General features: G+C 48.4%; 1 protein-coding gene and 1 long non-coding RNA gene across 2 annotated transcripts in view; both read left to right on the top strand.

Moving 5' to 3' along the window:
- The window catches only part of CDCP2 (CUB domain containing protein 2), a 26,856-nt gene extending 15,540 nt beyond the window's left edge, over positions 1–11,316 (top strand). The window contains exons 4-6 of the mRNA XM_016185973.2: positions 1,980–2,333; positions 5,500–5,678; positions 10,578–11,316. Of these exons, the coding sequence (XP_016041459.2) occupies positions 1,980–2,333; positions 5,500–5,678; positions 10,578–10,904 (860 nt within the window). The 3' untranslated portion in view covers positions 10,905–11,316. The remainder of the gene's footprint in view (positions 1–1,979; positions 2,334–5,499; positions 5,679–10,577) is intronic.
- Positions 1–12,062, top strand: part of LOC132542923 (uncharacterized) — a 226,127-nt gene that overhangs the window by 46,034 nt on the left and 168,031 nt on the right. The gene's annotated exons all lie outside the window — the stretch shown is intronic.

The following is a 12,062-nucleotide window of genomic DNA, read 5'->3' as shown; positions in this document are numbered from 1 at the left end:
CTGGTGCATGTCATCTCTGCATGTGGTTTGTATGCCAGTCTCTTTTTCCTTATTGAGAGTAGGCTTGTCTTTGTACCTACCACTTACACTAGGCAGTCAATTAACATATATATATATATGTACATTTTCTTAGATTATATTTTCTATTTTATTTTTTTCTTTCCAGGGTTATTGCTGGGGCTCAGTGCCTATACTACTGCTTCTGTAGGCTCTTTTTTTCCCTTTCTCTGTTTTATTGGATAGGACAGAAAGAAATTGAGAGGGAGTCGGGCGATAGTGCAGCGGGTTAAGTGCACATGGTGCGAAGCGCAAGTACCAGTGTAAGGATCCTGGTTCGAGCCCCCAGCTCTCCACCTGCAGGGGAGTCACTTCACAAGCAGTGAAGCAGGTCTGCAGGTGTCTCTCTTTCTCTCCCCCTCTCTGTCTTCCCCTCTTCTCTCCATTTTTCTCTGTTCTATCTAACAACAATGACATCAACAACAACAATAATAACTACAACAATAAAAAACATCATAATAAAAGAAAAGATAAAATAAAATAAAAACATCAAAGGCAACAAAAGGGAAAATAAATAAATAAAACTAGTATTTAAAAAAAAAAGAAAAAAGAAAGAAATTGAGAGAGGAGGGGGAGATAGAGAGAGAAGTAGACACCTGCAGACCTGCTCCACCACTTGTAAAGAGACCTCCCGGCAGGTGGGGAGCCAGGGGCTCAAACCAGGATCCTTGTGCAGGTCTTTGTGCTTCATACTGTGTGCGCTTAACCGGGTGCATCACCACCCAACCTCCACAGTCAATTAACATTTGTACAAATGAATGAATGAACAAACCCTTGGGCAGTGCATCATCTGGTAGACAAAGTGGAAAACTAGGTGGCAAAGAAAAGCAGCAGTGGCGACTGACTCATCTGTGCTAGCTGACAGTAAGAACCATGGATGACTTTCTGAAGGAGGAGACAACCAAGCAGTACTTTGACTTGGGTAGTTAGACAGAAACAGGAAAAATGAAAGGAAGGAAGGGAGATAAAAAGAAAGAGAGAAGGGTCAGGCAGTAGTGCTGCAGGTTAACCGCACGTGGCGTGAAGAGCAAGGACCGGCTCGAGGATCCCGGTTCGAGCCCCCAGCTCCCCACCTGCAGCAGGGTTGCCTCACAAGCGGTGAAGCAGGTCTGTAGGTGTCTATCTTTCTCTCCCCGTCTGTCTTCCCTTCCTTTCTTGATTTCTGTCTGTCCTATCCAAGAACAATGACAGTAACAACAACAATGATAAACAAAAAGGGCAAAAAAGGGAACAATTAGCTTCCAGGAGCAGTGGGTTCTTAGTGCAGGCACCGAGCCCCAGCGATAACCCTGGAGGCAAAAGAGAGAGAGAGAGAGAGAGAGGAGGTTGTACTATTATGGGGAAAACTGATAAATGTTACACATATCCAAACTATTGTGTTTACTGTTGGCTGTAAAATATTAATCCCCCAATTAAGGGGAAAACAAAGAAAAAAGAGAGGAGAGAGAGAAAGAAAGAAAGAAAGAAAGAAAGAAAGAAAGAAAGAAAGAGGGAGAAAGAAAAGGAAGGAAAGACAAGTGTTCTGAGCAGAGGGGTAGCAGGTGCAAAGGAGGGCAGAGAAGGTTCGGAATGCTTATGTGTAAGAGCTTTTTGGTGCATCTGAATAATGGAGCTGGATGCGGGGCAGAGAGACCAGGTGCAAAGTCAGGTTCTGGACTTGACCTTTTCTGTCAAGGCCCAGTTTGGACTCAGCTGTAGGTAGTGTCATTAAGTTCCTAGCAGGGCCGCCACTCACACAGGGGATGAGTGGCTGGGTGGACAGTCCCATTCAAGCAGGCTTTGGGGTCCACTGGTCCTGGTGCCCACAACCTGCTGGGGTGACTTCAGACCCTAAGAGCACCCACCCACGGCCCAAGCTATTGCTGCTATGAAATCTCCTCCCTTCTCACCACTGTGCCTGCTGCCCCTCTGCCCCCCACCAGGAGAATGCCAGGAGGTGTACACAGCTTTACGGGGCAACTTCTCCAGCCCGCAGTACCCCAGCTCCTACCCCAACAACATCCGCTGCCACTGGACTGTACGCCTGCCCCCCGGCTACCGCGTCAAGGTGTTCTTCCTGGACCTGGACCTGGAGGAGCCCAGCAGCCTGACCAGGACCTGTGACTTTGACCACCTGGCAGCCTTTGATGGGAACAGCGAGGAGGCGCCCCTGCTGGGGAGTTGGTGTGGCCACCACCTGCCGCCACCTGTCATCTCCAGCCACCACCAGCTCCTGCTTCTGTTGCGCACCGACCGCAGCGCCACCCGCAGGGGCTTCTCAGTGGCCTACATTGGGGGTGAGCTGGGCTGGGTGTGGGGATGCTGGTGCCATGGGAAAAGTGGACCTCCAGGTCTTTGGAACTAGTTCTGCTTGACTCCCTTAAGGGTCTCCTTCCAGACTTTTGGGGGATAGCTACCCCATTGTGACTCCTGCCCTGGGACCTCTAAGGCAGTTCAGTGAGGTCCTTGCTTATCTCCATATTTGCAGGGGCCCCCACTTTCCCAGCTTCCCATACGGCCATTTTTTTTGCCTCCAGGCTTATTGCTGGGGCTTCGTGCCTGCACCTCAGATCCACTGCTCCTGGAGGCTTTTTTAAAAAAAAATGTATACTTATTTATTTATTTTCCCTTTTGTTGCCCTTGTTTTTTTATTGTTGTTGTAGTTATTAATGTTGTTGTTATTGATGTCGTTGTTGTTAGATAGGACAGAGAGAAATGGAGAGAGGAGGGGAGGACAGAGTGGGGGAGAGAAAGACAGACACCTGCAGACCTGCTTCACTGGTTGTGATGCTACTCCCCGAAAGGTGGGGAGCTTGAGGACTCAACCGGGATCGTTACACCAGTCCTTGCACTTCATGCTACGTACGCTTAACCTGCTGCACTACTGCCCGACTCCTAGAGGCTTTTTTCTAAATATTTATTTATTTATTTATTTATTTATTTATTTATTTATTTATTCCCTTTTGTTGCCCTTGTTGTTTTATTGTTGTAGTTATTGATGTCATCGTTGTTGGATAGGACAGAGAGAAATGGAGGGAGGAGGGGGAGAGAAAAATAGACACCTGCAGACCTGCTTCACCGGTTGTGAAGCAACTCCCCTGCAGGTGGGGAGCCCGGGCTCGAACCCGGACCCTTATGCTGGTCCTTGAGCTTTGCTCCACATGCACTTAACCAACTGTGCCACCACCTGACTCCCTCAGAGGCTATCTTTTCCCTTTCTGTTGCTCTTGTTGTTTTATCATTGTTGTGGTTATTATTACTGTTGTTGATGTCGTTGTTGTTGGATAGGACAGAGAGAAATGGAGAGAGGAGGGGAAGACAGAGAGGAGGAGAGAAAGATAGACACCTGCAGATCTGCTTCACCGCCTGCGAAGCGACTCCCCTGTAGGTGGGGAGCTGGGGCCTCCAACCGAGATTCCTACGCGGGTTCTTGTGTTTCAGGCCATGTGCGCTTAACCCACTACGCTACCACCTGACCCCCACCACCTTTAATTCTACCCCACCTGGCTCCTCCTCCTTCCCCAGAGTATGCTGGACCCTGTCTCCCCAGGGGTAGGATAAAGAAGATAGTAATATTGCCAATGTGTGGCAAATGGCTTGGCTCATAGCAGCCAGCAGTCCTGACTGCTCGGTGACTTGGACAAATGGCATTTGCTTCCTTCACATGACAAGAGTTCTGGAGCCACCCAGCTGCTGTGTTGATTCAGGGGCTCAATGCTGCCTCACCCGGTATTTCTGAGATTCTCCTGATCTTGGGTGGAGATCATCCAACTAGCCGTTATGACTGCAGCCAGCTCCACTCCCACCCTTGTTTGCCCTCACCCTAAAGCTGGGGTGAGCTGTCCCTGTGCCAGAGCCGGGAGAGAGCTCATGTCACTGGGCTCTATCAAGTCACCAGCTCCCTTCATCACACCTGCAAAGTCCCTTTTGGCTCTGTAGGTCTGATTTCTGGGTTAGGTGTCTCCCCTAGTGCTGTGTGTCCTCGGGGGCTGGAGGAAGGGCAGCTCTTTAGCCTGCGGGTGGGATTGTTCTAATCCTAGTTCTTGTTCCAGCCTGCTGGAATCCCCGTGGGGGCCCAGGGTCAGACAGGGGCACTCATGCTGGGCCAGACTCCAGATGTGGCCAGGCTGCAGGCAGCCTCCGGGCGGGCAGACTGCCTCAGCATCAATCAGGGGTGACATACAGTTCAGCGCCACCAAGATCATTGCGGGAGATGGTGGGCTCATAAATCCCCTAAGGCTCAGACACCAGCGGCTGAAATATGTCTGAGGCATTTCCCAGAGAGTAGTGGAGAGCTTAGGCCCCTGCCTGCCAGCTCCCACCTTCCCCTCTCCGCAGGCACCCCACTTCCTTCTCTGCACTTCCCGCCAGGCCAGTGAGCACTGCCCCTGTGCCCCCAGCCCGCCCACACACGTGTGTGCACAGATACATACACACAGACATGCATGAGCACATACATGCTGGCACAAGCACAGACCTGGAGGTCACCAGATGGGGTGGAGAGACCATCAGCCTGAGAATCCTGTCTACGCACTGGTTAAGATCTCAGGTCAGTCACCACAAACAGCTTCACCATTCAGAGTGTCGGTTTCCCAAGCTGTGTTTATTCACACACCCAACTCTCAGGGTCACTTGTGAATTAGCTCATTTTGACAGTGCACTGCTTGGCCATGTGGGCAGCCCAGGTTTGAGCCTGGCCCCACCACAGTGAAGGAAATTTTGGTGCTGTGATCTCTTTCACACTCTCTCTGCCTCTCTGTCTCTATCTAAAGGCGCAACAAAACAACAAAAGCTTCAGCTCCCCTTCTTCTGCTGTCCTGTCTTTCTTCTTTGCTTATTAAGTATCAGCACATAATAGGTTACCAATAAATATTTGTTCGATGTTTGAACGATGATGCAAAGGATAGCTAATGAGATTGGGTATGTACCTTGCCATATTTAGAACCCAGTTCTGAGTTCTGGTGCCATATTGGAGGTACTATGGTCGCAGGGGAGCTCCAGTGCTGTGATGTCTCTCCCCCAATTTGCCTCTCTATGTCTCTCTAACTGAATGACAAAATGGGCCAGACCCCTGATTGCACACATGTGAGGTGACAACAGTGACTGAACAACAAAGGAAAACAAAACAGAACTGATTAAATCAGTTGCTTGGCACATAGGAAAATGATTAGCAAATAGCTTTTATTATGATAAAGGACAATAATTAATCTGCCCCAGCAACCATTCACTCAGCATTATTGCACCTGCCAGGCACTGTGCTGGGCTGGATGGACACCCCGAGAGCTCACAGCTCCAGTGGAGCTAAATGGAGCAGAGCACATGAACTCTCTGTAGGGCTGCACCAGAGCCATTCCCACCCTGCACCTTGGTTTCTGCACCCATCACCCTTTGAGAGGGAACTTGAGGAGGACAGGTGTCAAACTGCCTGTGGCTAACGCCTTCAGCGCCTGCTCTTGTCCCCAGTGGTGCCCATCAACGTTAGCTGTTCCCGCACGGACTTCCAGATCCTGATCTCTAGGCAGGCGCTGGCCCCGCTGGAGCGGACCAAGGTCTACCTGGGCAGCCCGAGCTGTGTGGCCCAGGAAGTGGGCGGCAACTTCCGGATTCAAGCCCGCTTTGACACCTGTGGCACCGAGTCTCAGGTAGGGATTAAGAGGAGGAGGGCAGCCACAAGGGAGAGGTCCCCGGCCCCTGGCCAAGCCACCTACCTTGTATTTATTTTCCCTTTTGTTGCCCTTGCTTTTATTGTTGTTGTAGTTATTATTGTTGTCATCGTTGTTAGATAGGACAGAGAGAAATGGAGAGAGGAGGGAAAGACAGAGAGGGGGAGAGAAAGACAGACACCTGCAGACCTGCTTCACCACCTGCAAAGCGACTCCCCTGCAGGTGGGGAACCGGGGGCTCGAACCAGCATCCTTAGGCCGGTCCTTGTGCTTTGCGCCACGTGTGCTTAACCCTCTGCGCTACCGCCCGACTCCCGCCACCTACCTTGTCTGAGAGGTTAGCTTCACTTCTTGCCTCTGGGAGCTGCACAGCCCCTGACACAGCAAAGAATGCAAACAGAGGAGAAACAGTCTGAGCTCACAACTCTGATGATGGAAATCCCTCTGGGAGGCTCCTTTTGCAGTTCCCAGTTCCCATTTCACCAGGGGCACCCAGTCCTCACCCCTTTATCATGTTTGAACCCTGCTGCTGCCTGCCTACCTCCCACCCAATCTTGTGATACAAGCCCATCTCTGGGTGGCTTTTCAAGGAGAAGTGAATGCTTCTATTATCTTCCTATTTTTATCTTATGTTTTATTATTTCAAAATATGTTTTGGTGAGAGAGAGAATAAACTAGAGCATCATTCTGGCATGTTATCAGGGTTTGAACTTGGGACCTCACCTTGCAGGTCCTACACTCACCTGCAATGCCACCTCCTCTACCATGAGAATGTATTATGTTTGAAGGGTTTTTTTTTAAAAAAAAATATTTAAAAAATATTTTTTTTATTTATTAATGAGAAAGATAAGAGGAGAGAGAAAGAACCAGACATCACTCTGGCACATGTGCTGCCGGGGATCGAACTCAGGACCTCATGCTTGAGAGTCCAAAGGCTTATCACTGTGCCACCTCCCGGACCACAGTTTAAAAAATTATTATTTAATTATTATATTAATTATTATTTAATTATTATATCAATATTTTAATTATTATACTTTACGAGAGAGAGAGAGAGAGAGAGAAAGACTAGAGCACCATTCTGGTCATATGTGGTGCCAGGGCCTCATGCTTGTGAAGCATGTGCTCTACTCACTGGATCACCTTCCTGACCACTATCCTTGTATTTTGGAGAAGATAAACCCAAATTTGGGGGTGCTCAGGAAGGAAAGAAAAAGGCACAGTGGCCTCCTCCAGAGACCCCCAGCCTAGGCATCTAGGGAGTCACCAAACTGGCTGGGCAGAAATGATTTCCAGCAGAGCACACTCCCCCCAAGCCCCCCAGCACCCACTGGACGACTGCCCTCTCCTTTTGACCTGAGAAGTGGGAGGTTAGTCTTAGCTGCCAAGATGATCTGTCCTCACTCCCATTCCAGGCCCTAAATCCCTGAAGAATTTTCCTTGGAATAGAACAACATTCCACAGAATTGTAAAATGTATATATATTGAAAGAAAGAAAAGAAATCTCAGAAGCAAGGAGTTATGAATTCTAGAAGAAAGGAATCATAAACACTCAAAGTCTCAGAGTCACAGAGCTTCCACCTGACCTCAGAACCACAGAGCCAAAGGATCATGGGGGTCGATATGATGGAGACAGCAAGTCCCAGACCCTCAGACCAATGGCTTGTCATTGTGACCTTGTAAGTCCTAGACCTACATGCACCTGTCTCCACATTGAGTTCTCAGAGATGTACAGTTCAGATGGACACAAACATTTTTTTTTAATTTAACCTTTATTTTTTAATTTTACCAGAACATTGCTCAATTTAGGCTTATGGAGGTGAGGGAGATTGAACCTGGGACTTGGAAGCCTCAGGCACCAGAATCTCTTTGCATAACCATTATGCTGTCTCCCCTGCCTACAAGCATTCTTCTAGAATAGAAGCGACTTGATTTCATAAGCACAGCAGCACATCTGGTGTGGATTCTCTTCCTCAAGTCTCTCACTCTCTGGAAACCCTTAAAACACCATCACCCCCAATTTTATATAATTTCCCTTCATCTCTATTTTTGAGTCTTTTCTATTTTTAATAATTTTTTTAAATATTCATTTATTTTGGGTAGAGGTAGAGAAATGGAGAGGGGAGAGAGAGATTGAGAGACCTGTCCCATTGTTTCACCACTCATGAAGCTTCCCCCCTGCAGGTGGGGACCAGGGGCTTGAACCTTAGTCTTTGCACATGGTAATGTGTGTACTCAGCCAGGTGTCCCATTGCCCAGCCCCTGTCCCTTTATTTCTGTTATGTGGATTCACTCCAGGTGCTCTCCCTGGGTCCCCTGTCTCGGGCCTTTCTCTCAGATTCTGCCTTTCTTTGTGAATTCTGCAGTGCAAGGCACAGCTGTGGTAGCACACACCACAGGGGACATACAGAGAAGGTTTCTTTGGAGACATGGTCTTTTGGAAGAGAGAAAAGGCCCACAGGGTGCCCTTGTCCTCAGAATCCCAGATTTGTGACTGCTTTTCATTTTCTGTCTCCCAAGGGCTGTCCAGTCTCCAGTGACAGCTGCTTCTTCCTGCTCAGGCTTGTTCACTGTCTTAAGCAGCACTGATTTTTAGAAACCTCAGCTGAGAATTGCCATGCACTGGAGGAGGACAACTAGGCAACCACAAGGAGTGTAACCGATGCTCCTCACACGGTGTGGTTGTGGTTGGGGAGCATGGTCCCCTGCAGCCCTCTGTCTCCAGACCAACTATCAAAATGCCACCTCTCTGGGCTGGGGAGGCGGCTCTGTGATAGAACCTACGTTTGTTATGCACTGGGCACTGGATTCCAGCCCTCAAACAACATGACAAGAAGAAAAGCCAAAATAAATAGAAGATCCTAAGTGGTAGAGTGATGACTTGGTGTGTGTGTCCCTCCCTTCCTCTCTCACTCTCTCACTCTCTCACTCTCTGTTTCTCCCTTGCTCTTATGTACACACTAAAACAAGACAAGCAACCCCCTCCTTTTTTTTTTTTAACTGCTTCCAGAATTATCACTGGGCTCATTACCTGCACAGAGAACTCACTGTCCCTTGTTTTTTTTCATTTTTTTATAGGACAGAGAGAAACTGAGAGGGCAGAGGAGCTAGAGAGAAAGAGAGACCAAGAGATACCTGCAGAAGTACCTTATCATTTGTGAAGCTTTCTCCCTTCAGGTGGGGACCGGGGCTTGAACCCAGGTCCTTGTGCATGGTAACATGTATGCTCAACCAGATGTGCCAACTCGCAGCTTCCAAACAAACAAAAAACTTTTGTGCCTCAGACTCCAAGGGCCCAGGTTCAATCCTCAGCACTACCATTAGCCAGAGATTAACAGTGCACAGAGATTAACAGTCAAAATTAACAACAACAATGATAATAATAGCAAAGCAAACAAATGAAAAGCTGCTCAACATCCCTCCTCTCAAAACACATGACTCCTGTCTTCCCTGTCTGTGTGCCACCCCTCCACCACCCATATCTCACTCCTCAGTGGCTCTTTCTTTTTGTTTTCTTTTCTTTTTTTCAGTGGTTCTTTCTTACATAAAGAGCTACTGCTAGGGTGACCAGGGACTCAACAACAGGAACACTAGTTGTCTGCCTAGTGTTCAATGGGAGAGAACATTCCAGAAGGAAAGTCCCAAAACCTCAGAGTCAGAGCTTCTCCCCAAGAGGGTTGGTTTGGGGTCTTCACCCTGGGCGAGCTCTCTAGCTTGCCAGGTCTCCACAGTCACATCTGTGCCAGATGCCCTTGGATTCAAATGGTCTTTGGTCTGTGGGAGTTGTGAGGGCTAAGGTCACGGTTATAAACCAGGCGGAGTTGAACAGAACATATCCTCCATGTGTCATCAGATAAGGGACTCAGCCCTGGGCTTCAGTTTCCTCCTCTGTGAAGTGGAGATTTGAATGTTAATTAATAACTAACCAAGGGGAGAGGGTTTTTGTGAGAATTTAATGAGATAATGCTCTTAAAATACAAGGCTGGAAACATAGCAAATGCCTCCTCCCCTCACACACCTGAATGTGCCTTTTAATATATATATTTATTAGAAACTTTATTTTTATTTTTCCCCTTTTGTTGCCCTTGTTTGTCGTCATTGTTGTCATTATTATTGTTGTTGTTATTGCTGTCATTGTTGTTGGATGGGACATAAAGAAATCGAGAGAGGAATGGAAGACAGGGAAAGAGAAAGATAGACACCAGCAGACCTGCTTCACCACCTGTGAAGCGACCCTCCTGCAGGTGGGGAGCTGGGGGCTTGGACTGGGATCCTTACATGTGTCCTTGCGCTTAGCGCCATGTGTGTTTAGTCTGCTGTGCTGCCGCCCAGGCTCCCTTAATATATATATATATACATATATATATTTATTTATTTACAGGGTAGAGACAGAGGGAAAGTGAGAGGGAAGGGGAGAGAGAAAGGAGAGAGAGAGAAAGAAAGAGAGAGAGATACACCACTTCCTTCACTGCTCATGAAACTTTCCCCCATTGCAGGTGGGGACTGGGGCTTGAACCTTAGTCCTTGCACAAGATAACATGTGCACTCAACCAGGTGCACCACTGCCCAGCCCCTGAATGTGCCTTATATGATTGCTACTTTCTTCTGAAGCTCCCTCTTCCTGGAAACCGGGGCAAATATCAGCCCATTGAATCTGCAGTTATTCTCTCAGGCGAGCAGTCTGCCCTCACAGTGCCCTTCTGTTCACAGAAGGGAACACCCAGGCTCTGGATGGAGTGGGGTCTGTGGTCGAGCTGGGGTTAGATGCCAGGCTCTAACCTGGGGTTTGACTCCCCTGGCACTGAGTGCCCACAGTCTAGGGGGACAGGGTGAGCCCCGGGCCCTCCAGGTGTGAGCCAGCACTCCATGACCTTGCAGAGAAGGAACAACACCTCAGTGATCGTCAGCGTGCTGTATATCGACTTCTCGGTCAACGGGCGGGAGGATGTGCATGAGTACGAGGTCCACTGTGAGCCCCGGCGCAAGGAGGCATCTGTCCACCTGCTGTCTGGCTCCAGCTGGCTGGGGCCCTATGCTGCCACTGCTGAACACCTGCAGGAGGCGCCACCCCGGGAGGAGGTGGAGGCATTGGAGGGCCCTCCGACCCTGGTGACCCAGGACATCAGTGACTTCGTCTTCCTGGGTCTTTGCATCCTGGCTGGGGTCCTTATGGTGGTTGCCATTGTGGTGCTGATGCTGCTGTGAGCAAGCGCAGGAGGAGGTGGGCATCTGGTATACCTTAGAAGCTGTTTGGGAATGACACCGCAGGGGTGTGACCAGGCCTGGCTGATTTGCTTGCCAGGGTAGGCAAGTCACTGTCCCTTTCTGAGCTTCATTCTCCTGGGGATCTTCACTCTGCCTGGCTGGTCTCACAGGGCTGGCAGGAGAGAAGAGAAGCCAGGGATTGGAGTTTTGGGATGCTTTGGGATTGTACATGTATGATGAAGCATATGTCTCCCATGTGTGAGACCATGAGTCTGATCCCTGGAACCCCCCAAAAAATAAAAATTAAAAAGAGCTTTGTGAACTCTAGAAGGCCATGTATGTGTGTGGAATTATTGTTATCACTAATTTTAAAAATATTCTGCAGAGCTGGAAGATATTTAAAAGATAGCTCTCATTCTCTCTCTCTCTCTCTCTTTTTAAAAGTATTTTATTTATTTTTGAGAGAGAAAGACACAGAGAAACTCCAACACACTGCTCAACTCTGGCTTATGGTGGTGTAAAGGGTTGAACCTGGGACTTCCGAGCCTCAGGCATGACAGTTTCTTTGCATAATCACTATGCTATCTACTCCCGCCCAAGATAGCTCTCTTGATGTGATGCATGTCTTGCCTTGTGTGGCCTGGGAAATGCCAAAGCACTATGGGAAGCCCTGGTGCTCTGGTCTCTCTCTTTTCTACCTCCCCACCCCCACTCCCCCTTCTCTCTATCTGAAATAAAAAGGATGAAAAAGCCAGCCTAGGAGTATTGAAATTGTTGTGAAAGACTCCAGGAAAACACACACACACACACACACACACACACACACACACACACGCGCGCGCGCGGGGGTGGGTGGGGCAGGCAGCAGGTTTATGGTGGTATTGAGGAATAAATTTGGGACCTCAGATCCTCAGACCTAGAAGTCTTTTGCAGAACCATTAAGCAGTCTCCCAGTCCTTTTCTTTTAAAAATTTATTTATTTATATTTATCTTTTTTTTTTTTGCCTCCAGGGTTATTGCTGGGGCTCGGTGCCTGCACTATGAATCCACTGCTCCTGGAAGCTATTTTTTTCCCTTTTGTTGTCCTTGTTGTTTATTGTTACTGTTATTATTATTATTGTTATTGCTGCTGTTGTTGGATAGGACAGAGAGAAATTG

Source organism: Erinaceus europaeus, chromosome 13 (genome assembly GCF_950295315.1).
Source record: "Erinaceus europaeus chromosome 13, mEriEur2.1, whole genome shotgun sequence".
In the NCBI taxonomy this organism is placed as follows: Eukaryota; Metazoa; Chordata; class Mammalia; order Eulipotyphla; family Erinaceidae; genus Erinaceus; species Erinaceus europaeus.
Note: the sequence above shows the minus strand (reverse complement) of the source record. Positions and strands in the feature narration are given on the sequence as shown.